Below are 27,139 nucleotides of genomic sequence, written 5' to 3'. Positions count from 1 at the left end.
CCCTCTCCTCTACTTCTATACTCCTTTTCTTCTATACTTCTTTCTTCTCTTCATTCTTTTTATTCCTCTTCCATAATATTATTAATCCCCTTATTTTTTCGATTGACAAGTTAAAAAAATAAATAAATATCAATGTAACTAATTACATTGAACACTTAAAAAAAAAAAAAAAAAAAAAAACATTTGGTTTTTTTTTAAATTTATTTATTTAATTTTATTTAAAAATTTAAAATTGTATTATTTAATCTTGAATTTTCAGAATCAAATACTAATTTATGGGAAGCTAGAGTATCATCAGGACCAGATAATATTTGAGTTGGATCATTTTCAGATATAGCATAAATAAATGATCTCATGAGATAATAATCTGAGGAACCATGATTTGACATTTTAGTTTTTTGAATTACAGGTGGTTTAAAGATTTCCTTTTGACCAAATTTAAAGTCATCATAGATGATATCATATCCATTGTTACATTCTAATTGACCCATTGAACCAAAGATTCTAATTTTACGTACACACATGCTCTCAGTGAATGCTACCATACTAAAAGAAGATAGTGCACCACCTTCAAACTCTAAATTTACAATTTGTTGATCAACCACATCATTATCACTCTCATAGACGCATCTACCATATGGACCATTTTCAATGGCAAATTGAACATTCTCTTTGGTTGGTTCTCTATCTGGTACTAGTACATGATTTTTCCAAGGATAACGTTCTAAATAAATCTTTTGAGCACTATATGGACATTTATTACTAATTGGACATTCAAAACATTTCATTGCATTACCAGCTTCAATTGGTTTATTTTCCTTTTTAAAGTATGTTAAACTACCAAATGATGAAACTTTTTTACATTTCCTGCCTCCCATAAAATAATGAATTAAATCAAGATCATGACATGATTTTGATAATAACATAAAGGTTGAACCTGAAAGGTTTCTCCAATTACCTCTAACATATGAATGAGCTTGATGATAATATCCAACTGGTTCTAAATGTTGAATATTTAATACTTCACCAATTAAACCACTATCAATTAAATGTTTAATTTTTATATTCACTGGTGCATATCTTAATACATGACATACTGATAACATTACATTGTTGGCTTTGCAGGCTGCTGTAATTTTTTCACAATCTTCTAGAGTTATTGCCAATGGTTTCTCAACTAATAAATGATACTTTTTACTGGCGAATGCAATTGCAGGTTCACAATGTAATTGATCAGGTGTTGCTATCAATACTGCATCAGCAAATTTATCTATTGAAATAATTTCATTCCAATTTTCAAATATCATATTAGAGTTTAATCCAAATTCTAAACCAAATTTATCTCTTCTAAATTTAATTGGATCACAAACTGCAACAATCTTTAATCTATTTGGTCTTTCGATAGCATATCTACTATAAACAAATCCTCTTTGACCACACCCAATTATAATTAGTTTTACAATTTTATCATTATCAAATTTCTTTTCTTCATTTTCAATTTCATTTTCCATTTTATTATATTTAGTATTAATAGTTTAAATCTTTTTAAAAATGTTAAAAGATAGATAATTGAATACAATTAAAAAAAACAATAAAAAAAAACATTAAAAAAAAAAAAATAAAATAAAAGAAATTTATTTGTGTTTAAAAATGAAAATAAAATAAAAATATCTTTGTTTAGTCACTACCAAATATATTTAAAAATTGACTGGAAATAAAGATGAGTCATTTTGCTAACAAAGAAACACCACCAATGCAAGTGTGGTAAATAAAAATAATGTCAAAATAGATTTGGATTTTTTTTTTTTTTTTTTTTTTTAATTTTTTTTAATTTTTTTTTTTATTTGTTTGTAAAAACAAAAATGCCACATCAACATGAAAAAAATTTTTATCACACCAGAATCGGCATATGAACATTTGAAAACTATTTTTAGTCAGGTCATATTTTTAAACTCAAATGAACAACCAAATAAAATCTTTTTTAAAATTTTAATTGATTACCAAAAAATTACAATTACTCTTTATTTATCCACTGGTACCATTCAAACACAACCTAAAAATATTGAAATTGAAAAAATATTAGAAGGTTTAGTATGTTTTAAACAAATTATTTATTTATAAATTAATTGTATGGAGAAAAAAAAAAACAAAAAAACAAAATTAAAATCAAAATCCAACTAAAACACTAATTAATTAAATATAGAACAATAGTGAAGGGGGTATTGGAAGTAAAAAGGAAATTGAAAGAAAAAAAAATATTTGGGATTTTTTTAAAAATGATAAGGATAATATACCATCACCACCCATTGAAACAATAGGTTCACCTTTAAATACATCTTCCTCATTAATAAAAAATGAAGAACCACCAACAGAACAATCACATCCAGAGACACCATTTAAAAAATTAAAAACTTCACCCACCAATTATAAAGAATCTATTAATATAACAACCCCACCTTTAAGAACTAGTTTATCCCACAATATACCTTTATTAGATAATAATAATAATAATAATAATAATAATAATAATAATAATAATAATAATAATAATAATAATAATAATAATAATAATAATAATTATAATTATAATATTACAAATTTAGAAGAGGAGAGATCCAGATTTAGATCAACCAATCATATACCATTTTAATAAAAATAATAATAAGGTTGTTGATTTAGATTTAGAATTTAGAAATAGTAATTTATATATACCACCAAACTTTAATCAATTAAAGAAAACAACCACAACTACAAATACTATTAATACAACAAATTCAATTATTACTACAAAGAGAAATGCAAGAGCGTATATTGCACATAGTGATAATGAAAAATCAAATAATTTTATAAAAGAAATGTTAATTAAATTAAAAATCGATATGATAATAGTACCACAAAATGATAATAGCGAATTTACTAAATCAATAGATACCATTGAAAAAGAAGTTAAGAAATGTGATTTTTGCATTATTTTAATTACATATGAAAATAGATTTTTTAAAAAGACTAATAATTTTTTTGAGGCCTATCAAGAAATGGTACAACCAAATTTAAGTTTATTACTTGAAATGGGTTATTTAATTAGTCACTTTGGTAAACAAAAAACAATTATAGTCGAGTTTTCACCTATTGAAAAAGATCAAATTAAAAAAACAACTCAATTCAACATAGATCCAACTTTAATTCATTATCAATCTTTTAATACAAATTTAATAATTGATGAAATTTTAAAAATGACAAATAATATAAATTAAAATTCAAAATCTCCTAAATGATAAAGAATATAACAATATAATGTATTTTCAAAAAAAAATAAAAAAATAAAATGAAAATTTAACTTCATGGATGGGGTTAAAACCAACAACACCTGTATTACCAATAAATTGGTTTGGACTATCTTATAAAAAAAAAAAAAAAAAGATCTTTATTTTATTTTTTGCTTTTTGTTTATATATAATAATAATATTATTCCAATTTTAAAATCAAAATAAAAGCTTAATGCAAATCCCTTCAATATTTAGTAAATAAAAAAATAAATTTTTTTTTTTTTTTTTTTTTTTTTTTTTTTTTATACAATCTTTTATTTTTAATTTTATTTATTTATTTAGATAATAAAGATTCTTTATCTAATTTCTCTTCATAAATTGATTCTAATTGTTTTAAAGATTGTTGTTGTTGTTGTTCTAATTTTGCTTTTGATTCTTCATATTTAATGTTACTATAACAAACTACACCCATGATAGCTATGGCACAACCTAAAACATTGAAAAAGTTTGTTTCATTTTTAAAGACTAAAATTGAGATTGAAATACTTAGGACCACTTTAAGATTACCAGATACGGTGTAGGTTAAAGGTGAAGTTAATTTAATGACTAAAAAGGTGAAAGTATTTAAAAGGAAAGCAATTAAACCCGATAGTAATAGAATGACGATTGGTTTACTCTCGCCATAGAGTGGCCATTCATTTGCGATAGCATTCCATTCCATGAAAGCGCTCAAAGGGAAGAGGAGACAACAAGATATTGGGGACATATAATAGAGTAAATTGACGGCATTCATTTGTTGAGTTAGAATCAAACCTGAAACGATTGCAAAAACAGCTGATAAAATACTTGAGGCTAAAGCAGCGATGAAACCTGCTTGATTGAAATTCACCTCTGATAGCGAGGCAACGCAAACACCACCAACGATTGGAATCATCGATAAATAAGTGCCACGAGTGAATGTTGTTTTCTTTCCACCAATATTACTAAAGAATAATGTAGTCAAGATAACAGTAAACAATGGTACTGAACTCTTTACAGTTTGCATAAACGATACTGGAACCCAACGTAATGAAACATTTCCAAATACAATATTTGAACAAAATAAAATCGATAGAATCATTATATTTATAAATTGTTTACCACTCCATTGTACCGTTATCAATGGTATCAATTTATATACTCGCAATACTGCCACACTTCCAATCCAACATACAAACATATGTATCGCCGTCAATGTTATAGGATAATAGAAATACAATGATGAATAAATATATTTATTTAATATTAATGTACTAATATTTAATATAAACCATAATGCTAATGCACCTCCTGCTAAATGATTATTATCTATATTATTTATATTTGATATTATTGATTTCATTATTTTTATTTTTATTTTTATTTTTATTTTTATTTTATGTTATTTTGAAAATATATATTAAGAGATCGAATGAATATATGATTATCTCTATCTATACCTAGTGTAATATCGTACTGTGAAAATGTATAATAAGAGTGCGCCTAATATTATCAATTGATAATACTTTTATTTATTGTTATTATTATTTTAATTATTATAATGAAAATTAAAAATATTATTAATTATTTCTATATTCTTTTTTTTACAAATTAATTATTTGTTTGTTAAGGGGTTGGAAAATTTATAAATTTGTAAAGTAATTGTTTTTTTTTATATCCCATAGCATGTGAATTTATTATTATTATTATTATTGTTGTTTTTGTTTTTTTTTTTTTTTTTTTTTTTGATATTATTTATTGAAATGAGTTTACTTTTGAGGTGTGTGGTGTGTGGGGGGGGGGGGGGTAGTTTAGAAAATATAAATAAATAAATAAAAAAATTGTTTAATTTGTTTAAAAAATTAAAAATAGATCAAAATAATTGGTTAGATGAATTTATATTTGTGTTTGAAATATTTTTTTTGATGGTTTTTAAAGTTTATGTTTTAAAATGATGAATAGGTTAAATTTTTTTTTTTTTTTTTTTTTTCGTGGTTTTGGCCAAAACCGTTATTTTTTTTTTTATTTTTTTTTCTTTTGCTTTTTCCAAAAACGAGCTTTCAAATATTTTCGCTCAACTCATAGTTTTTCAATCTTAAAATAATAATTATTGTAATAATTATTACTCTCATTATTAAAGTTTGTGGTATTTATTTTTTATTTTTTATTTTTTATTTTTTTTATTTTTTTTTATTTTTTATTTTTTTTTATTTTTTATTTTTTTTTTGTAAATTGCAATAAAATTTTATTTATTTATATTTCAAAGCATATTTATATTATTATTATAATAATTGTTATTTTTTAAAAAAAATATACCAATATTTAAAAATAAATTTAATCTTTTTTTTTCAATTCATTTTTTTTTTTTTTTTTAATTTTTTTTTTTTTTTTTTTTTCTTAACAGTTCCTCTCTTATTTATATATATGAATGAAATAATATAATTGGTATATAAATGTATGTTTGTTTTTATACGGTTATACATGCGTTTTTATAGCGTTTATAATTCGTACACCAACACATCATATTATGAATAAGGAAGGTTAACTTTTGAAATTGGAATGGTCTCTATGAATAAATCTATTTATTGTTGTTATGATGCACATTCTTTTTTTTTTTTTTTTTGTCAGATATTTGCAGTTCTATGTGTGGCTCACTCTTTTTTTTTTTTTTTTTTTTTTTAATTGCTTTCAAATTAATAGTATGAGTGTTTTAGTATCGGTTGTTTTGGAAATCTTTCAATTAAATAGAGTATTTTTTCACCCCATTTGTATTGTTTGGCAAGATAAAATTTTTTTGAATGCATTGGAGCATTTAATTTATTTTGAATAAAATGGTAGGGGTTACTATTTTTATCATTATTGTTTTTTTTTTATTTTTTTTTTTTTTTTGTTTTTATTAGTATATAAAAATTTTATTTGTAGTTTAAATAATAAATTTTTTTTTTTCAATACTGTTAGTATGTAAATAGATATATAAAAAAAAAAAAAAAAAATGCTAGTTTTTTTTTTTTTTTTTTTTTGGAAATTCAAATAACACAAACACACAAAAATAATGGGATAGTTAATTGGTTTTTTTTTTTTTATTTTAATTTTTTTTTTTTTTTTTTAGGGGAAAGAATTTATAGCAGGGTGGGTTTAAATGGGAGTGGGGGAATGAAAACCAACACACCCAACCACCACCAAAAACAACAAACAATAAAATAAAACAAAACTGACCACTAAAAAAAAAAAAAAAAAATTAAAATAATTTAAATAAATTATTAATTATTTTTGGAATATTTTATGTAATTTTATTAAATATATTCATGATTTCCAAATTATTTATTAATTTTTTATTATTCCATTATTTTTATTTACATTAAAGTGTCGTACCACTATCACATATCATCTAATCTAGTGACTTTAAATAGTAGTAATTATTTCTTTGTAGGAACTACACTATTTACAATTTATCAATAAAAAAATAAAAAAATAAATAATAAAAAAAATAAAAAATAATCAAAAAGACTTTTATTTTTCGTATCGTGTAATAAATAAATATTGATATCGATAATAGTAATCAATCCTTTGAGGAGGAGAAGCGCACCTGTGTGATTTTTAACAACAAATAAACAATATACCAAAAATAAAAAAAATAAAAAATAAAAAACAATAAATTATAATAATAATAATAAAAAAAACAATCAAATCAGAAACCTTTATTTAATTTAAATAATTTTAAATTTTTTTATTTTTTTTATTTTATTTTATTTCAAAACACTTTATATATATTTTTTTTAATTTTAATTTGTTTTTTTAAATTTAATTCATCATAATTAAATCTTAAACCAAAAATAAATTTATTTTTAAATCTTTAAAATAATTATTTTATTTATTTATTTATTTATTTTTAAACACAAACACACACACAAAAACACACACACACACACACACACAAAAATTCACACCCAAACCACATTCCTCATTCATTCATTCGCTTATATTAAAAAATTAATAATAATTAAATAATTAAATAAATATATCTAAAAAAAATGATGAGTTATGAACAACAACAATATTTAACACAACAACAGCAAATGAATAATTTTACAAATTTAACCAATTTAACAAATATGAATAGTGTTAATCATAATTTTGGTTTAATGCAACAACAACAATTGGTACCACAACAACCACAACTTGCACCACCTCCACCACCACAACATCAACAAATTCCAATTTCTACACAATCAACACCAAATTCAACCTCTTCAACCACCACAACTACTACCACTACCACTTCTACTACTACAGCCCCAACATCAAATTCTAAAAAATCAAAAACAACACCAAGCAATGGTAATAAACCAACCTCTGGAATGGTAACACCAATTATATCGACTCCATTACAATTATCAAGTGTTAATACTCCATTACAACAATATCAACCAAATTCACAATTACAACCACCATCACCAATAATTAAAAAATCATCATTATCAACTACACCAAATAATATTAACAACAACAACAACAACAATAACAATACAAATACAATAAGTCCAAAAACTAAAGGTGGTAATAATTCAGCACCAACACCAACTTATTCATCAGCAACAATTAATTCACCATATTTAGAAGTAATTGAACAAGAATCAATTTCAGTTGAAAATGTTATAATAAATAATAGAAATTCAAATGTTCATATAGTTGTAAAGAATACGTCATTCGTTTTAAAAATTCGTTCATTAGATTTAAATAAAATTAATTTTAGTTCTTCTTGTGTTAAAGCCGGTTTATATTATGTTAATGAACCATTAAAAGAGGTTAGTTTCATTCAAAATCCACCAATAACCTATGTTGGAAGTAGTTGTAAAAATGGTGAACAATTTGCAATAGATATTAAAATTTCAATACTTAGTAGTCAGCATCAAGGTAATTTATTCTATATAATGGTACATGTTTCACCAGAAAATCAAAAATCAATAACAAAAGATGGTAAAGAGGCAATTGTCCCAACTACCTCTTCAACATCAACTTCATCATCAGCAACTTCTACTACCTCTTCTTCAACATCATCAACTACTACCACTTCTTCAACATCCAATTCATCTACACCAGGATCAACAATGGGATGTATTAATGGTGGTAATTCAATTTTATCATTTCCAATTCGTGTTGTTTCAAAAGTTGATCATATTAAAAAGGATCCAAATGGTGTTTGTGAAAAGAAACAAACCTTTATCGATATCCTTACCGACCGTTTATCATCTTTAGAAAACTTACATTTAACACAATCTGCATTGTTATCAAATATGTTAAAAGAAAGAGGTATACCCGAATCTGAATATTCATTTTCTGAATATTCTGAACCTGAATTAATATCATGTGCATTTTCAACTTCACCACCTTCTTCACCATTTTCAATTAGTGGTGGTGGCGGCAGTGGTGGTATTCCATCTCAAAGTGGTATAATTAAAAAACATAAAAAACCATCTGGATCATCAGGATATGGAGATAATAAAAATACTGCTGAAAGATTTTTAGAATGCTTTAATAGAGTAATTAAAGTTTATAAAGAACATTATGGAAAGAAATCTTTTGAACTTTCAAAATTCATAAGTAGTTTAGATAATGATGAAAAAAATATATTGGTTGATCTATTAGAATCTTTTACTTTTGATGAATCCTCTCAAGTAAAATCATTAGATAATAATGATCATTGTGAAGATTGTAATTGTGAAACTTGTCCATATAAACAACAAGCTGAACAATTTATGTTATTATCTCCTGTAATTTGTTTCCCTTCACCTGCAATTAAATCTTCAAATAATACAAATAATACAAATAATACAAATAATACAAATAATAATACTGTTGTAACAATTTAATTAATAAAAATTAAAAATTATAAAATTAAAACATTAATAAAAAAGTAATATAAAATAAATTAATTATTTTTTATAAATACATAAATTATTTTCTTTTTTTTTTTTTTTTTTTTTTTTTTTTTTTTTATAATTAATATTTAATCGAAATGAATATAAGGATATTGAACTGATAAATCATAAATTTGTTGAGATGAAATATTTTTACAATTCCATAAATGAATAATTCTAAGAGAAGGACATTTACAAATTAAAGTTCTAATATTACGAGGTTCAATATTTGAATTTGATAAATTAATTTCTCTTAAATTTGAAAAGAGACCAAAGAATGAGAATAAGAGTAATTCATCGGCACACCAATCAATAACTATGGATTGATCATTAACAAAGGTAACGGCTGAGAAAGTGAAATTTTCAAGTTGAGGACAAAGTTGGAAAATTTGTTGAATACTTTGTAATGAAACAACTGCCATTGTTAAATCAAGAGTTTTAAGATTATAAAGTGGTTGATCCGAAACTGAATTGATCATCATCATATCATCGCTATTAACGTTGGTGTTTTCATCGAACCATTCCATGAATGATGGTAAATGGAAATGAGCAGGAAGTTTTAACTCTTGAATATTTTCCATCTTACTAAAGAGTTTCCAAACCAATTCATCAGATGCATCAGTTTCAGCCATATGAATAGTTTTTAATGTTGAAGTTGAACTTAAATTTAAGAGTAAATCCAAATAATCATCACCAATCTTTTCAGTGTTTGAGAGGTAAAGTTGTTCCAAATGTTTAGAACCATGATGATTTAAACTATAGACCATAGAAACATCGGCAAAAGAACTTGATAAATCGAGAATACGAATTTTTGGAGTTTTTGATACGATTTCAGCAATCATAGCAGCTGAAATTTTAGAACGACTCAAATAAAGTTCAGTAAGTTCAGAGGAATATTTTGAAATAACTTGTGCAGATTTATCAGTGATATTAGAATTATAAGAAACACAAAGGCTTTTTAATTTTTGAGCAGACTCTAACACTGAAATTAAACCCTCATCTTTATAATCACGACTTGCAGTTAAAGAGAGTGATACTAATTTACCCAAATATGGAGCTAAGCCAATTAAAGTTTTATCGGTAATGTAGGTATCTACCAATGTTAACTTTAATAAATTTGAAAACAAATGATAATTACCCTCGAATACATCATCATCAATAGCACGTGAATTCAATTGTAAGGAGACCAATGCTTTTGATTCAGTTAATAACAATTTAATGAAATGATTTAAGCTTGTGATTTCAGTTGAAGTTGATTTTGAATTACTAAAGAAAGTTTTCTCCAATTTCAAATTCTTTAAATCTTTCATCACCAAAATGTTTTTACCAATCTCTGGTGTAAAGGTAATATTATTAACATTGAAACAATGTAAATTTGGTAATTGACTTGTGAGTAGATTGATTTCATTTGAACCTAAAATACGACTCAATGCAATTGGAATTGAGAAATCTTTAATTTGAATGATTCTTTTGAAATAATTTGGTAAGATAGTACGAAGGATTGATTGTTCACTACTGTCATTCATCATTAATACCATTGAGAATAATTCATTGTTTCTACGACGCTCACTAAACGATAATGCTTTATCTCTAACTTCGGTTTTAAATGTTAATCTTTCGAGTGGTATTGATTGTGCTATGAAATCATTCATCGCATTTGGATCGACCGATAGTGCTTCTTCGAGTTTTTCACGTGCTTGATCAATTTCTCTCTTAAAATCTGGATAACTATGAGAACAGAATAAATAATAATTACCAAGTTTTAAACGAATAATACCTTCCAATGCCAATAGTACTGGTATACCTTTATGTTTTGAACGAGTACGACGAATACTATCCAATGTTGTCTTGCAAATTTCAATGGATTCTTTGAAATTGGTTGAAATATTTGCTAATAAAATATTGGTCATTGATGATCTATACAATACTTTAAATGATAATGGCATTGAACGTGCAGCAGCTCTAAGTTTAATTTGAGAATTTTCAATCCAACGATTGATTTCAACTGGTGTTGTACCTTCTGAATGATCGGTTTCATTGATAATTCTTTGAGATTCATAGAAAAGGAAAGAACCAGCAGAGAAATCGATGATATTTGGATGCTTGACAACTGAACCAACCTCTTCGATATCTTTATAGGAGATTACATATTTTGGATTGGATAAGAATTGACCAAATGCTGTATTATTAATTCTAATATTCATCATTTGAATGATTCTATAGGCTAAGAAACGAGTATCAATGATTGAACGAATATCAACTGAACTTTGACGATCAGTTTTTGATAAACATTTTGGGAAAACACGTTGGGCTACATATTTGAATGTACCTTTAGAAGTTTCAGTCCAAAATTCACGATGTTTTGCTTTATTAGTTGTGAGAATAACTTCGAAAACATCAGACATAATATGTTTATATGGACCTTCGGATGGACGTTTACTTGAATCCATTTTCTCTCTAATTCTAGATCTAATAATCTTTTTCCAAACTCTTGCGACCACTTCAGTAAGGAGAAGATTTTTAATTTCTCTATCACTAACACTCTTACTAATGATACCAAGATAACGAAGATTTACACCACGAGAATGTAAGAAATCTATCATTTTTAAAACTTCCAATGATTTTTCAGAGAAATCTTTTTCTGTCTTTTTAATTTTACCACCAACATTTACAAAATTTAATGAAACTTCTTCCAATTCATCAGAGGTTAAAACTGATGGTGAATAAGTTGAAAATTCACCTGATCCACTATGAGAAATAACTGTTCTTGTACTATTACTTGAAAATGCTGAATTTGATGATGTACCAATTAAAGATGTTAAATCTTTATTACTATTATTATTATTATTGTTGTTATGGTTGTTGTTACCTTTTTTGTTTTGTTTTGAGCTTTCAATAATTTTAATACAATCTGGTATAATTTCATAATGTAATCTTTCTGATAATCTTTTAGTATCATCATTTAATTCTTTAACAATATCTGCATTATCAGTTTGCCAACCAGAGAAAGCATCAGAACTAATTGGAAGATCAGATTTTGATAAAAGTTCAGGTCTAACCATTGAATAGAAAATTTCTCTACCAATTCTTTTGTTTGTACTTAGAATCTTTGGGAATTCTGGTGGGAAAACTCTTGCAAAATCTAACATATACTTTCTACCATCGAGACCTGCATGAATTTCAATATCACCTGGACCATAGATGAATACTTTATTTGCACCAACAACATGACCTCTTAGATTCATTAATTTTGCCATACGTTCCATCTCTTCATTTACTGCTGGATCCGATTTATGAACTGTTTTACCGCCATCACATGAACCATAAACAATTGTACCCTTATTGATTGGTAATGATGAAATTGCCAATAATCTATAACCACGATAATCAATAATTGCCATCAATGGGAATCTAATTAATGTTGAAAGTTCCATAAAATGATTTAAACCTTTAATTTCATGTCCTGCTGATTTTTGGGCTCTTTCATCACTTCTTTTATGTTCACCATACATCCATAATCCTGGTATTAATTCTGTATCAACTACAAATTTAAATATAATATCTTGACATCTAAAAAATTTAAATTAAATTAATAAATATAAAAAAAAAAATAATAATAATAATAATAATGATAATAATAAATATTATTTACTTACTTATATTTATAACCACCAGCAACACCACCCAAATCTAATGGTTTAATTGTTTTTTGATCAATTGGTAAATGAAGTTCTGAAATAATAATTTTACCAAATGAATCTGCACAATAAACGAAATCATTTGCAATATTTGATAAATTTTTATATTTTTCTTCAGAACATGGTAAATCCATAAAATGTTGAAAAGTTGAATTCCAATTATTCTCTTCACCAGAGTTTGTCCAAGAACAACCAGATGTTGCTTCTACTGGTAATACATTAACTCTATGAATATTATCATTTGTTGAAACAAAGAATTCTTCATCTTCTTCTTCACCTGGTAAATAATTTGATCCACCACTTGTTGAACTCTCACCACTTTCACTACTATAGAATCCATTACCATTATCACTACCACTATAATGTGCAATACCATATGGATTATATGAAGATGAACCACCTGTTGAACTTGAATCAACATTACTTTTATATGAATCACTAGAATACATTGGTGATCCATATGAATCAGTTTGAGTTGATTGTTTTTGTTGTGGTTGTCTATGTTGTTGTTGTTTTTGTTGCTCTTGTTGAGCTGAATATACACCGGAATAACCTGTTGATGATGAATCTGAATTTGTTGCTCTATAGAAAGAATGATTACTACATATCATTTCTTCTTCATTTTGTGGTGGCTGTTCACTACCTACTACTAATTTTTCATCTTCTTGAGCTTTATATGTGAATATATCATAGTTGGTTGCTGGTGTTCTTGACGGAGTTGTAGCTGTTTCAATAACAGTTTCTGCTGCTTCATGAATTTCTCTTTCTTTTTCAAGAATATCAGTGGAACTATAGAAATTTAATGATTCTCTTTTTATTTCTGGTGATTGTGGTTTAATTGATTGTTTTTCTTCTTGTATATTTTCCTCACCTACTAATTCCTCTTTAATTTCTAAGTTTTCTTTAATTTCTTTTTCAATTTGTTCTACTTGGTGCTCAATTTCTTTTTGTTCAATTTGATTTTCATCTGGTAAATTTTCATTATTATTTTTATTATTATTATTATTTTCTTTATTAATTATTTGTTGTTGTAAGGGCGAAATATTTGGTAATTTATTTCCACTTTTACTTATATTTAAATCTTTTTCTTTTGTATCTTTGACTGCCCAATAGGACATAACATCATTAAATGATTTCTCTTTTTTTGGTTCCATTTTATTTTATTTATTTTTAATTTTTATTTTTATGGTTTTTTTTTTTTTTTTATATTTAATTTTATGTTTTATATTTATTTATTTATTTTAATTTATTTATTTATTTATTTTTTTTTTTTTATACAGTTTTTATTTTATTTATTTTTTACACACACACAAAAAAAAAAAAAAATTACCGAATCTATTTTTATCTTTTTTTTTTATTTTTTTTTTTTATTTTTATCTTTTCCAAAAACGTAAGAAATAAAATCTAAAAATAAATAAATTTAATAATAATTAAATTTTAAAGAGTATATTTGAAATCAAACACATAAAAAAAATATATATAAAGATAAATAATTATCTATTAAATAATTTTTAATATGGTTTGTGTCAATTGAAAAGTTACAAAGTTAAAAAAAAAAAAAAAAAAAAAAAATTGAGCTTCCGCTGTGCTAATTATAAAAAAAAAAAAATCTTGATTGGACGTTTTTATTTTATTTTTTTTTATTTTTATTTTTATTTTTTTTTTTTTTTTTCAAAAAATCAATGAAAACTTTTAGGGCAATATGAATGTCAATTTTAATAAATGAAAAAATAAAATAAAAAAAATAAAAAAAAATAGTGTTCTTTCAAATAACTCGAGGCGTGCCATGAACATAATTATTTCGTCGCAAGGGTTCTCTCGAAAGATATTATTTTTTTTAATTTTTTGACTCCCAAATATTTTGGTGTGTATTTTTTCTCAAAAAAAAAAAAAAAAAAAAAAAAAAAAAAAAAAGTTAAAAAAAAAAAAAAGTTGAAAAGAAAAAAAAACAAAAAGTTCTGTATTTGTTAAAGAATTAAAAAGAAGGATCTAGTCTAACAAACAAAAAACAATAAAAAAAAAATTAAAAAAAAAAAAAAAAAATCTATTTCCTTCTTATGGTTAAAAATCTTTTTTTTATTTTTTAAATTTTTATTTTTATTTTTTAAATTCATTTATTAATAGAGGGGAAAAAGGTGTTTAGAAAAAAAAAAAAAAAAAAAAAAAGTTAACACAATCTCGATAATTTTAATTCTATCTATTTTTATTTATATTTTTTTTTTATTTTTTATTTTTTATAAAAAAAATCACCATCTATCAAAACAGATATTATTTAAATGATTTATTGAGGTTATATAGGGTTTAAATAATAAACATTGAAGTAAGAAAATATTAATAGAAGAATTTAATGAAGTAATAAAATTTGTTGAGTCAATAAAAGAAGTACAATTTTCATTTGTGCCATTTCTAGAATTACATAGACACTTTTTTACATAATTATTGTTTACTAATATTATTGATTTTAAATTTGGATTATTATTTTTTATTTTTAGTCATTGAGTTTTCTGAAATCTGGCGCCATATTTTTTTTTAAAACTTTTTTTTTAAAAGTTTTTTTTTTTTAATTTTATTATTCAGTTGCTCAATGCAATAATATAATATTATGTAGTTTAAATTAAAAATGAACAATAAAGATATTGAAGAAATAATTAGTAAATATTCAGAAAAATTAAAGAATGCCACAGATGAAGATAAAAAGAAATATGAAAAGAAAATAAAACCTTATGTTCAACTTAAATTGGCTCGTGGTAAACTTGAACTTTATCAATTGGAATCGGTTGTTGTTTTATTGAAAGTTGGTTATATTAAATTTATGTCAATTATTAATATAATTTTTAACTAATACTAACTATATTATTATTATTATTATTATTATTATTATTATTATTATTGTTGTATATTTATTTATTTATTTATTTATTTATTTATTTATTTATTTATTTATTTATTTATTTATTTATTTATTTATTTATTTATTTATTTATTATTAGATATGAAAACCAAAGGTGTACCAAACTTTTCAATAAGTAAATCAGCATATAGATCAGCTTCAAGCAAACATACAAAATGTAACATTCAAGAAAGTGAATTTAAAAATTTATATAGTCCATATTGTAGCAATTTAGATTATAAAATCTCTAAATTATGGAATTGCATGGATTCAAAACAAGATGAAATTTCAAGTGGGGCCAATGTTTTGCTTTGTTTTAATTTGCTGATAAAAGATATCTTGGCATTATGTGGTCTTGAAGAAGATCTTAAAATTAAAACTGAAATTTCAATTACAAGTTTTAAAGAAGATATTTTGATTATCACTCACCATGGTATTCCGAAAGGAGTAATAAAACTGAAAAGACCATGTGATAATTTTTCAAATAAATCATATCATCAACTCTTTGATTATATGGTCTTACTCTAAAATATACACGGTGTAACAAATCTTTTTGGTATTTTAAGCTGCTACAATATAACTAGAATCGTATTGTTGAAAGATAACAAACTCGCTTCAGAAGAAAATGTTGAACTATTTTCAGAGGAGAATATACCAAAATTAAATATACTACTACACCAAATTCAAGTTCCAGAAAAACTTCAATTGGATCCAAAATTATTAGTTTCACTTCAAAATGCTCATACTCAAGATGTTGAGAGATTCTTATACGTATCACCAGTAATAAAATATAATGATTTTGAAAATGGTGAATCCGTATTGGTTAAATCACTTTGCACTGTAGTTAAAAAGATGATGCTTTCTCACGTTGATCAAAGATTACTATTAAATCATACATTTATGAAATTTGATCAAAATTCTTTTAAATGGGTAACTTTAGGTAAAATTAGTTTTAGCGATGAATGCAAAGACAAAGGTAGCGATACCATTTAAATAGTTTATACAATTGAGGAATTCAATAAAGAAGAAGACTACCAAGTAATTTATTTAATTTCACTCTTGGGTTCAGGTGCTGAGGGTAAAGCATGGTTAGCAATAAACAATCAAGCTAAAGCATTTGTAATCAAGTTTTTTAAAAATAAAAGTCGAGATAGTGCTATCACAGAACAAACAAATTGGTTGAATATTTGGGGTATCAAAACATTGGTTTCAATGTTTAATAATGAGTATTGTTTATTGATGCCATTTTTTAAACCTATTACCTCTATCGATTATAATAAAGATGTTTTTGTTAATAAATTATCAAATGCATGTGATCAATTTTCAGAATCAAAATATACATTTGGATTTATCTTTAAGACATATTGGCAAATATATAGAAATTAATGTTACATGAAGAGAAATTAATGTTACATGAAGAGAAATTAATGTTTTTTGATTTAGGCATGGTCGAACCAATTGAAGATAAAATAGAAGCTTCAAAAAAAATGTACAAAAAGGTAATTAAAAGAATTGAAAATATTAAAAGATATGAGAAAGAAAAAGAAGAGATAGAAAAAGAAAAAGAAGAAAAAGAAAAAGAAAAAGAAAAAGAAAAAGAAAAAGAAAAAGAAAAAGAAAAAGAAAAAGAAAAAGAAAAAGAAAAAGAAAAAGAAACAAATTTTAATTTATACAATACATTTAAAACACAAATATCACACTCTCAAGAAGAAGAGGAAAAAGAAGAAGAAAAAGAAGAAGAAGAAAAAGAAAAAGAAAAAGTTGCACCACCAAGATCAAGAGGAAGACCAAAAAAAGCAACCACTACCACTGCCACTGAACCAACAATTGTAAATAAAAAAAGGGCAGCACCAACTGGATTATCAACAGCAGATGATGAAGATAAAGATGAAAATGAAAAATCAAAGAAAAGAGTCAACCAATCAAAAAAGATAAACAAATATTAGTAAAAAAAGATGTTAGAGTTGATGAAGATGGTAATCTTAGAAAAAGTAGTTAATTGGTTTCAAAGATGAATTTTTATAGTTAAATAGTTAAATAGTTAAATAGTTAAATCAATTAAAAAGAAAGTTTTATAGTTTCAATTGTTAAAAGTACAAATTATTATTTATTAATTGCAAATAATCAAAAAAATTTATTATACGGTATTGATTTCTAAATCAAATAAATTTATTGATGGTTATTCCCCAGTATGCGTAAAAATGTTGTTTGTGGTAATAGAATTAAAAAGAAGGATATAGTCCAATAAAAAAAAAAACAAAAAAAGAAAATCTATTTTCCTCTTTAGTTTGAAAATCTTTTTTTTATTATTAAATTTTTTATTTTTTTTTTAATCACCATCTATCAAAACAGATATTATTTAAGTGATTTATTGAGGTTATATAGGGTTTAAATAATGGTTTTAAACATTGAGGTAAGAAAATATTAATAGAAGAATTTAATGAAGTAATTAAATTTGTTGAGTCAATAAAAGAAGTACAATTTTCATTTGCACCATTTCTAGAATTACATAGACACCTTTTTACATAATTATTGTTTACTAATATTATTGATTTTAAATTTGAATTCTTATTATTTTTTTTAATCATTGAGTTTGATGAGCAGCAAAGTACAGATAATAATTCAAGAAAAATTAAATTTGAACATTTATTAATTTGTTTACTATAAATAGAATCACTTGAAATAATAATTTCAACTGATTTTAAATGTGGTGAATTTTCTAAAACCAAATTTTCTAATAAATTCAATAAATCTTTTATGTAAATATTTTTACTAACTTTTACTTTTAAATATTGTAAATTATTATTATTATTAAAACTTGATATTAATAAATTATTTAAACAGTTTTCTTGATTTATTATATCAATTATACCAATTTCTTTTAATTTATTATTGTTGTTATTATTATTATTATTATTATTAAATAATTCATTAAAGAATTCTTTTGTTGAATAATTGAAAATTGCACCAATAAAAGTTAGAGAATTTAAATTTGGTAAAGATTTAAATGGTGAAGTTGGTAATGATATATTATTTAAAAGGAATGGTAATGTTGAATCTCTATGTTGAATTATTGATAATCTTTCTAATGAAGGACAATGATTAATTATAACATTGAAATTTGAATTAATTTTTAAAACTTTAAGTTTTTCACTACCATTAATTTGTAAATCCAAAGTTTCAGTATAAATTTTATAATTTATATTTGAATTAATTATTGATGGACTTTCAAGATATGATTGACCAAGTTTTTTTAATTGTAATGAAATTTTCTCCAATTGAGTATTATATTGAATTAATGTTTGAATTGTTAAACAATTAATATTATTTTGAATTACTTTTGGTTCTTTTATAGTTAAACACTTTAATTTATTATTAAAATAAAGTTTTTCAATTATTGAATCAATAAATGTAATATCATTATTTATTAATTTTAAATATTCTAAATTTTCCAATTCTGAAATCAACAATCTTAATGAACTTTTACCATCTTCTTTAAATTCTACTCCAATTAATTTTAATGTTGTTAATGATTTCAATAATAATAATTGATTATTATTATTATTATTATTATTAATATCATCATTATTATTGTTATTATTTATTGAATAATTTATTAATGTACAATTTGAAATTGATAATGATTTTATTGTTGTTATTCTATTTTCATCATTACAATTCATTAAGAAATCATTAATTAATAAATTAAAATCAATCTTTATATTAAAATCTCTAATTCCTTTAAATTCAATTGTTTCTAATTGTTGATTATTTTTTAATAATGTTTTAATTTGTTGATTTTTTGGTTTATTTAATTCTGATTGGGTTATATCATTATTTAATTCAATTTTTAATGATTTTAATGATTTTATATTATTATCAATATTATTATTATTATTATTATTATTTTCTTGAATTCTATTTAATTCATCAATTGTAAAATTTGAAATTAATTTAATATTTTCTAAAATTGGTATTGTTGGATACTTGAAAGAATCATCTGGAAAATTTAATTCAACTCTGTCAAGATCAAATAAAATTTTAGGATATTTGGTAATACCATTTGAAAGTATACCAAATTCATTCCATCTCTTAAAGAATGTATACTCTTTTTCATTTGAAATGAACCATGGTAATTCAATTCTTGGTATAATTTGATATGCCCAATCTTTACATACTAGTGATAACATTACAACATTAACACTTGTGGAATTACAATGATGAATACCATGCATTAACATATGAGTACACCATGTTTTAGCTGAGAGTTTAGGTTTTTCATGTTCTAATTCTCTAAATATTTTCTTTATTATAACAATTGGTAATTGGTTTAAAATTTTATTATTATCTGATACCATTTTAATTTTAATTTTATTTTTATTATTTTTATTTTTATTATTATTTTTATTGGTTTCTTTGTTATATTTTTATTTTGATTATTAAAAAAAAAAAAATAAAAAAAATAAAAAAAATTTATTTATTTTAGTTTTAAATTGTGAAATTGATTTTTTATTATTATTAATATTAATATTGAGTGTTAGTGTAGTCATTTATTTTTGGTGTATTGACATCATGTGAGTCAGTGGTGTCAAAAAAATGAGAAAAAAAAAAGAATTGTTTTTTTAAAAAAAAAAAGTGGGAGTTTGTTGAGGAAAATTAAAAACTTTAAAAAAAAATATATTTTGGTTTTATTTCTTATTTTTTTTAAAAATGATTTAATTTTATTTATTCTTAATATGGATTTAGTATAGCGTTTAAAAATACATAAAATGATTTGGAGGATGAATTTGATTTATAAACCTTCTCATTATCCGAAAAAAAGAATACTTTTAAAACATTTTTATGTAACCTAAGATATATTTGAAAAAAAGATCAATCACTAACTGTAGACAATATAATGAAATGGGCCTCAATATTACTGAAAAATATCATCGCTACACCTATTACTTATAGAACATATGAAGTTTTTGAAGGTCAAAAAGTTTTTATCTAAAGTTCATTAATTAAAGAATCAATGGAGAAATTAGTTGGAAAATATAATCAATTAAGGAATTCTCTAATTAAACCATCTCCATATGCAATTGCAGCATGGCTTTCTCATGCACTTGTTAGTATTCGTCCATTTGAAGATGGTAATTGTAGAATGTCTCGTTTATTAGGTAATTTGGTAATGTTTCAATATGGTTTCCCATTTCCAGTACCAATATCTAATAATAATGAATATCTTGAAGCTCTCAGATTAGCTGATAGAGATTATGAGTTTGGAAGAAATACATCACATTTAAATAGTTCAAATAAAATCTATAGAAATTATTTATCAAATTTAAGTTTATACAATGAATTTAAATAAACAAAACAACAACAACAACAACAACAACAACAATAAAATCATAAGGTCCATTACAATTTTAAATTTTTTTATTTTATTTTATTTTATTTTATTTTATTTTATTTTATTTTATTTTATTTTATGATTGGAATTTTATTATTATTATTATTATTATTATTATTATTATTATTATTATTATTATTATTATTATTATTATTATTATTTTGAACCAATTGATAATAAATTCTTATCAATTACTTTATAAAAATAAGTTGTTGATGTATAACCATCAGAATCGAATGAAAAGAAAGGTACTGAACCAAATTCAGTGTAACCTAATGATCTATAGAGTGATGGTGAAATTGGATGATCTGAACGAGTATCGAGCAGTAATAGTTTCTTTTTAATTGAGATTGCATGAGATTCAATTGATGACATTAATTTCTTTGAAATACCCATACCCCTAAATTCTTTATTTACCATTAATTTTTGAACTTCAGCACGGTGGAAAGAATTGTTGTAATAGGTATCCCATGATAATTGAACTGTACCTGCTATTCTATTATTATTATTGTTATTATTTGAAATTGCAATTAATAATAGTCTACAATCTTTTTCAACTTTTAAATCACCATCTACCTTTTCCCAATATTTCTCTGCTTCTAATTCACTTAATGGATTTGTGAATCCTAAATCACCATCTTTAACACCTGTAATTAATAATTCTACCAATTGTTTTTTAATATCACCTTCAATTGATTTAATTAATTTAAATTCTATATTATTATTATTATTATTATCTTTAGTATTATCATTCATTTTTAAGTGAGTGTTATTGTTTAATTTTGACTTTTGCTTTATGTTTGAATCATTGTTTCCGATTTTTTTTTTTTTGTTTTTTTTTTTTTTTTAAAAAAAAACTTATTCTGAAAAAAAAAAAAAAATTAATTTAAAATAAATTAATTAATTAAATCATAATAGTATAATTCGTTACCATAACTAAATTGTTTTTTTATTTTTTTATTTTTTTATTTTTTAGAAAAAAGTTTTATTTAAATAAAAAAATAAAAATAAAATTTTAATTAAAAATAAATTAAAAATAAAATAAAATAAAATAAAAATAAAATTAAAAAAAAAAAAAAAAAAATAGGGTAAAAAAAAAAAATTTTAAAATTTTCTCACTTTTTAAAATTTGTGTTGTCTAGCAAACAAACAAATAATAATTAAACAAATAAACTTTTTTTTTTATTTTTTTTTATTTTTATTTTTTTAATTTTATAACATCATTTTTTTTTATTTTTATTTTTTTAATTTTTTTTTAATATTATTTATATATTGATTAATCATTATATAAAATTTATATATATATATAGAACTAAAAAATGAATATGGCAGGTTTTAAAGAAACACAAATGAAGGCAATTGAAACTTTAAATAGTATCAAAAAGCCATCAAGTTCAACAAATAGTGCATTCAAATATATACCAAAGATATCAGGTGGTGGTGGTAGTAGTTCAGCAAATAGACAATCATCAATCTATACAGCTAATACATTACGTGATAAACAGGTTAAAGAGAAACCAAGTAATAGAATTGTTTATGATATTGTAAACTATTTGAAAACATTAGAAGGTATACCAGCAGATACTAAAGAGATCATGCATTCAACCAATCACATGATCGACGATAAACCTGAAATTTTGGAACTTTTAAGAAATAATGAAAAAATCATTGACCATGGAAATGATCGTTTCTCATTCAAACCAAAATTCAATGTACGTACTCAACGTGATATCTTGGATCTCTTACCAAATTATCCAGGTGGTATATTAGTATCAGAATTGGCAGAATCATACAACAATGCAGAGAGTGATGTAAAGAAACTCAAAGAGACAAAACAAATCTTTGCAATTAAAGCAGCAGAGAGTGCTTGTGATATCATCTTTCCAAATGATGAACGTCTTCGTGTTCCATTATCCTCAGAGTTGGTAGACATGTGGAAATCAATTAAATTACCAAATGAAGCTGATTTAGAAAAAGAAATGAAAGATGCTGGTTTATCAGTTGTAGAATCTGTTGAATCTGCTCGTCAAACTAAATCTACTAAACTTAAGAAAGAAAGAAAGAAAAGAATTACAAAAGTTACAAACACTCATATTGAAAACTTTAATCCAAATGATGATGTACCTCAATTAGGTTCTAAACCAATTTAAAAAAAAAAAAAAAAAAAAAAAAAAAAAATCGATAATAAAATTTGTACATAAATATTTTTTTATTTTTAAAAATAAGTTTTTAAAAACTTATTTTTAGGTGGTATTTTCCCATTGGGATTTTTAGTAAAAGTTTTTTTATTTTTTTTTTTTTATTATTTTTATTTTTTTTTTTTTAAACACTGGTTACCACGATCGCTTTAGATTTTTTTTTATTTTTTTTTTTTTTTTTATTTTTTTATTTTTTTATTTTTATTTTTTTTTATTCGGAGTGTATTTAAAAACGATCACTTTTGCTTGTAATAATATAATTTATAAATTCGAAAAAACAAAATAATAATAATAATAATAATAATAATAATGGAAATTATATCAATTGAATTAATTAATGATAGTATTAAAGAACAATTAGTTAATCTTTTAATTGATGGTGTTGAAAATAAAGCAGCAATTGGATTTAATTTTCCATTAAGTAGAGAAAAAGCAATTGAATTTTGGGATAAAGTAAATGATGAATTAAAAAGTAAATCTAGAATATTATTAGTAACATTAATTGAAGGTTCAATTGTTGCAACAATTCAAAGTTCATGGAGTAATACATATTCAAATGCAAAACATCGTTGTGAAATTCAAAAATTAATTGTACATTCAACTCATAGAAAAAAAGGAATTGCAAAATTGCTATTAAGTGAAATTGAAAAATATTCATTATCAATTGGTAAAGAATTATTAATTTTAGATACAAGTTCAACTGATCCAGTAACTCGTACTCTTTATAAATCAATTGGGTATGTTGAAGTTGGTTCAATCCCTTTCTTTGCATCCCACGTTTCAAATCAAGGTGAATACTCTGGTACAACTATTTATTATAAATTAATTGGTAGTTTATCAAATTTAAAATAAAACTATAGTTTATTATTATTTTTATACAACTATTTTATTTTTTTTTATTTTATTTTAAAGTAAATTCTATTAATTTAAAATTATCATTAAAATTTCCAATATTTATAAATTCATTATTTAAATTAAATCTATTTGCAATGTCTAATATTTTTATTATTGGAATATTGATTGAATTTGAATCTATACTAAATAAACATTTACAAATTGGATGATTTGGGTTATGATATTTTTGAATCATTAAAATTGATGCAATTGTACCAAAAAGTAATAATATTTTTTCAATTGATTTATATTCATCCTTTAATAACCTATTTTCAATAGAATTAATATTAATAATTATTATTATTATCTTCTTTTTTTTTAATTAATTAATTTATTTATTTAATAAATTAAAAATACATACAAATTATTTAAAAGTATAAAATCAAAGGGAATTGAAATTTTATTAAAAAATGAATTTAAATTTTCTAAACCGAAATGAAATGAAACCACTCTTGATGATAATGATGTTTCATTAATTTTTATTAATTCTTCAATATCATTTATTGATTCAATGTAATTGGTAGTAGTGGTGGTGGATGTTGTTGAATTAATTGTTGTTGATGGTTGTGGGGATGGTGAACCACATGTGAAAATAACATTTGAAGCACCACATTTACTTGCTAATAAGCCACATAAACCTTGATTACCAGATTCAATATCTAAAATATTTAATCCATTTAAATTTTTACTTTTTAAATATTCACCCATTAATTCAGTGGTTTCTAATTGTGGTATATTTTCATACTGTGTCATAAATTCATCAATCATAATTTCACATTGATTATCTTCTTCAAATTCATCATTAAATGAATTGTTTCTAAAATCCTTTATAATGAATTCATATTCTTGAAATAAAACTCTTTTAAATAAATATCTTAAAAAAAAAAAAAAAAAAAAAAGAGTGTATAAGTATAGTATTTATTGATTTTATTTTTTATTTTTTATTTTTTTTTCCTATTAAATATATTACTTATTGGTTTGTGTTGGTGATATTAAATCACTTTTCATTGTTTTGATTTATTTAATATTAAAAATTTAGTTTTATTTATTTATGTGTATACTAGTATTATAAAAAAAAATAATAACATTAATTGTTTTTTTTAATTTTATTATTATTATTGTTTTTTTTTTTTATATAATTAAATAATTAAATAATTAAAAATTAGAATTTCTACCCACACTTAATTCATATTTCATTTTTTTTTTTTTTTTTTTTTTTTTAAAATAATAAAAAAAATACAATGAAAGGGGGTGTTGTAGTTTAAAAGAATTGCAATAGATTTAAAAGTAATTATTACCTTTATTTGCAATTAATAAAAATAAAAAATTCTCTTAAAAAAAAAAAAAAAAAAAAAAAAAAAATTTTAATTAGATCTAATTACAAGCCATTATTATTAAAAATACTAAATATAATTTTTATTTTTTTAATTTTAAAAATAAAATATAAATTGAAAAAATAACCTAGATATTTTTTATATTGATTTTTGTAAAGAAAAATTATTTACAATAAGTTGATTCTAAAATGCAATTTTCTAAATAATTATTAATTTCAAATTCACAATATTTTATATTGCATGATTTTTTATTTCTTTGTTCAACATTGAAATTAGTTCTAAGGGGACATTTATTTTTAATGAAACAATAATCTCTAAGTTTAGTTGCTGATTTACATTTTTCAGAACCTATTGGATAAGAATCCAAACATTTATTTGAATTAAAATCACAAATTTCACCATTATTTTTGCAACCATCTTTTTTACAATCATTTGAATTAAATTCTTTTTTTTGACAATAATAATTATTAAATATTGAAATATTTCTATCACCATTTTCTAATAAATTATAATCACACTTTTAAAAATAATATTGTTTTAAGGTTAATATATATAAATATATATATATATATCTATATATATATATATTAATAATTTAAATAATTACAGTATATGATTCACAATCTTCTCTTTCTAAACAAATTTCACCATTTTTTAAAGAGAATTTTTCAATACACTTATTATTTCTACAAATTGAACCTAATGTGAAATCATTTCCATAGGTACAATTTGAACCAATTTTATTTAAAGGTTTACATAGATTTTTATTTGATCCCCAGTAACAGAAGTTCCCAGAAGGGCAATCTTCATCCATATAACATTCATATCCATATTCAGAATCTTGTGGTGTACATTTTTGATTTTTACATTCTAAACGACCTAAACATTCTGAATCATTTGAACAATTTTCACCAACCATTAAAAACTTTGATGAAACACATATTCCTTCAACACTATATTGATCTCCTGGAAATTGAGTTGGTGGAATTTTACAATGTAAACCAAAATCACATCTTTGATATAAATAACATGGTTGTCCTTCTTTAATTAATGGTAAACATGTTCCACTTGGTAATGGATTACCAGTTCTACTAGTACTACTATCATTTTTTGAGGTTTCTTGATTTGGATTGCAATATTCTCCTTTTGGACAGATATCATCACCTTCAATAAAACATCCTTGACCACTTTTAATACATCTCCATGTTTCTGTTGCATTAACATTAATTGTTGATAATAATGTAATTGTCAAAATTAATGACATTAAAAGTTTCATTGTTTTAAATTTTCTTTGGTTTTTGTTTTAAATTATTATTTTTTTTATTTTTTTTGTTTAAATTTAAAGTTTTGGAAGAATATGGAAAAAAAAAAAAAAATTCATTTTATATTAAAAATTCTTCTTTTTTTAGGAATAAATTTATTCATTATTACAAATACACTCTTTGTTTAGTGAGAATTTTTATTTAAAAACATAGTTTTAAAAAACTTTAATTTTTTAAAAAAAAAAAAAAAAAAAAAGATAATAAATTTT

The 27,139-nt window shown here is 22.8% G+C and overlaps 16 protein-coding genes across 16 annotated transcripts; 9 read left to right on the top strand and 7 right to left on the bottom strand.

The window, feature by feature from the left end:
- Positions 1-218: 218 nt before the first annotated feature.
- DDB_G0287323 (hypothetical protein) lies at positions 219-1,511 on the bottom strand (the record flags this gene model as incomplete). Its single annotated transcript, XM_632145.1, has 1 exon — positions 219-1,511. The coding sequence occupies one exon, from the start codon at positions 1,509-1,511 to the stop codon at positions 219-221; it is 1,293 nt and encodes a 430-aa protein (XP_637237.1).
- A 364-nt stretch (positions 1,512-1,875) lies between these two features.
- On the top strand, positions 1,876-2,650 carry DDB_G0287437 (hypothetical protein; the record flags this gene model as incomplete). Its single annotated transcript, XM_632144.1, has 2 exons — positions 1,876-2,091; positions 2,204-2,650. The coding sequence occupies 2 exons, from the start codon at positions 1,876-1,878 to the stop codon at positions 2,648-2,650; spliced, it is 663 nt and encodes a 220-aa protein (XP_637236.1).
- A 205-nt stretch (positions 2,651-2,855) lies between these two features.
- DDB_G0287321 (hypothetical protein) lies at positions 2,856-3,254 on the top strand (the record flags this gene model as incomplete). The annotated part of the gene is made up of 1 exon (XM_632143.1): positions 2,856-3,254. One exon carries the CDS (start codon positions 2,856-2,858, stop codon positions 3,252-3,254), a length of 399 nt encoding a protein of 132 aa, XP_637235.1.
- Positions 3,255-3,600: 346 nt separating this feature from the next.
- On the bottom strand, positions 3,601-4,647 carry DDB_G0287319 (hypothetical protein; the record flags this gene model as incomplete). Its single annotated transcript, XM_632142.1, has 1 exon — positions 3,601-4,647. One exon carries the CDS (start codon positions 4,645-4,647, stop codon positions 3,601-3,603), a length of 1,047 nt encoding a protein of 348 aa, XP_637234.1.
- Positions 4,648-6,115: 1,468 nt separating this feature from the next.
- On the top strand, positions 6,116-6,409 carry DDB_G0287435 (hypothetical protein; the record flags this gene model as incomplete). The annotated part of the gene is made up of 4 exons (XM_632141.1): positions 6,116-6,145; positions 6,185-6,202; positions 6,243-6,352; positions 6,394-6,409. 4 exons carry the CDS (start codon positions 6,116-6,118, stop codon positions 6,407-6,409), a joined length of 174 nt encoding a protein of 57 aa, XP_637233.1.
- Positions 6,410-7,315: 906 nt separating this feature from the next.
- Positions 7,316-9,154, top strand: DDB_G0287317 (hypothetical protein; the record flags this gene model as incomplete). The annotated part of the gene is made up of 1 exon (XM_632140.1): positions 7,316-9,154. The coding sequence occupies one exon, from the start codon at positions 7,316-7,318 to the stop codon at positions 9,152-9,154; it is 1,839 nt and encodes a 612-aa protein (XP_637232.1).
- Positions 9,155-9,291: 137 nt separating this feature from the next.
- Positions 9,292-14,054, bottom strand: DDB_G0287315 (hypothetical protein; the record flags this gene model as incomplete). The annotated part of the gene is made up of 2 exons (XM_632139.1): positions 9,292-12,772; positions 12,859-14,054. 2 exons carry the CDS (start codon positions 14,052-14,054, stop codon positions 9,292-9,294), a joined length of 4,677 nt encoding a protein of 1,558 aa, XP_637231.1.
- A 1,466-nt stretch (positions 14,055-15,520) lies between these two features.
- Positions 15,521-15,742, top strand: DDB_G0287433 (hypothetical protein; the record flags this gene model as incomplete). Its single annotated transcript, XM_632138.1, has 1 exon — positions 15,521-15,742. One exon carries the CDS (start codon positions 15,521-15,523, stop codon positions 15,740-15,742), a length of 222 nt encoding a protein of 73 aa, XP_637230.1.
- Positions 15,743-15,892: 150 nt separating this feature from the next.
- Positions 15,893-17,736, top strand: DDB_G0287431 (hypothetical protein; the record flags this gene model as incomplete). The annotated part of the gene is made up of 4 exons (XM_632137.1): positions 15,893-16,237; positions 16,436-16,730; positions 16,788-17,074; positions 17,170-17,736. 4 exons carry the CDS (start codon positions 15,893-15,895, stop codon positions 17,734-17,736), a joined length of 1,494 nt encoding a protein of 497 aa, XP_637229.1.
- A 387-nt stretch (positions 17,737-18,123) lies between these two features.
- Positions 18,124-20,148, bottom strand: DDB_G0287313 (hypothetical protein; the record flags this gene model as incomplete). The annotated part of the gene is made up of 1 exon (XM_632136.1): positions 18,124-20,148. One exon carries the CDS (start codon positions 20,146-20,148, stop codon positions 18,124-18,126), a length of 2,025 nt encoding a protein of 674 aa, XP_637228.1.
- Positions 20,149-20,804: 656 nt separating this feature from the next.
- On the top strand, positions 20,805-21,140 carry DDB_G0287311 (hypothetical protein; the record flags this gene model as incomplete). Its single annotated transcript, XM_632135.1, has 1 exon — positions 20,805-21,140. One exon carries the CDS (start codon positions 20,805-20,807, stop codon positions 21,138-21,140), a length of 336 nt encoding a protein of 111 aa, XP_637227.1.
- Positions 21,141-21,338: 198 nt separating this feature from the next.
- On the bottom strand, positions 21,339-21,938 carry DDB_G0287309 (hypothetical protein; the record flags this gene model as incomplete). The annotated part of the gene is made up of 1 exon (XM_632134.1): positions 21,339-21,938. One exon carries the CDS (start codon positions 21,936-21,938, stop codon positions 21,339-21,341), a length of 600 nt encoding a protein of 199 aa, XP_637226.1.
- A 563-nt stretch (positions 21,939-22,501) lies between these two features.
- On the top strand, positions 22,502-23,332 carry gtf2e2 (transcription initiation factor IIE2; the record flags this gene model as incomplete). The annotated part of the gene is made up of 1 exon (XM_632133.1): positions 22,502-23,332. One exon carries the CDS (start codon positions 22,502-22,504, stop codon positions 23,330-23,332), a length of 831 nt encoding a protein of 276 aa, XP_637225.1.
- Positions 23,333-23,689: 357 nt separating this feature from the next.
- On the top strand, positions 23,690-24,232 carry DDB_G0287305 (hypothetical protein; the record flags this gene model as incomplete). The annotated part of the gene is made up of 1 exon (XM_632132.1): positions 23,690-24,232. The coding sequence occupies one exon, from the start codon at positions 23,690-23,692 to the stop codon at positions 24,230-24,232; it is 543 nt and encodes a 180-aa protein (XP_637224.1).
- Positions 24,233-24,281: 49 nt separating this feature from the next.
- Positions 24,282-25,282, bottom strand: DDB_G0287429 (hypothetical protein; the record flags this gene model as incomplete). The annotated part of the gene is made up of 3 exons (XM_632131.1): positions 24,282-24,584; positions 24,632-25,148; positions 25,245-25,282. 3 exons carry the CDS (start codon positions 25,280-25,282, stop codon positions 24,282-24,284), a joined length of 858 nt encoding a protein of 285 aa, XP_637223.1.
- Positions 25,283-25,771: 489 nt separating this feature from the next.
- On the bottom strand, positions 25,772-26,884 carry DDB_G0287427 (hypothetical protein; the record flags this gene model as incomplete). Its single annotated transcript, XM_632130.1, has 2 exons — positions 25,772-26,125; positions 26,216-26,884. The coding sequence occupies 2 exons, from the start codon at positions 26,882-26,884 to the stop codon at positions 25,772-25,774; spliced, it is 1,023 nt and encodes a 340-aa protein (XP_637222.1).
- Between the last annotated feature and the right edge of the window lie 255 nt (positions 26,885-27,139).

The sequence above is a fragment of the Dictyostelium discoideum genome, assembly GCF_000004695.1.
Source record: "Dictyostelium discoideum AX4 chromosome 5 chromosome, whole genome shotgun sequence".
Taxonomy (NCBI): domain Eukaryota; phylum Evosea; class Eumycetozoa; order Dictyosteliales; family Dictyosteliaceae; genus Dictyostelium; species Dictyostelium discoideum.
Note: the sequence above shows the minus strand (reverse complement) of the source record. Positions and strands in the feature narration are given on the sequence as shown.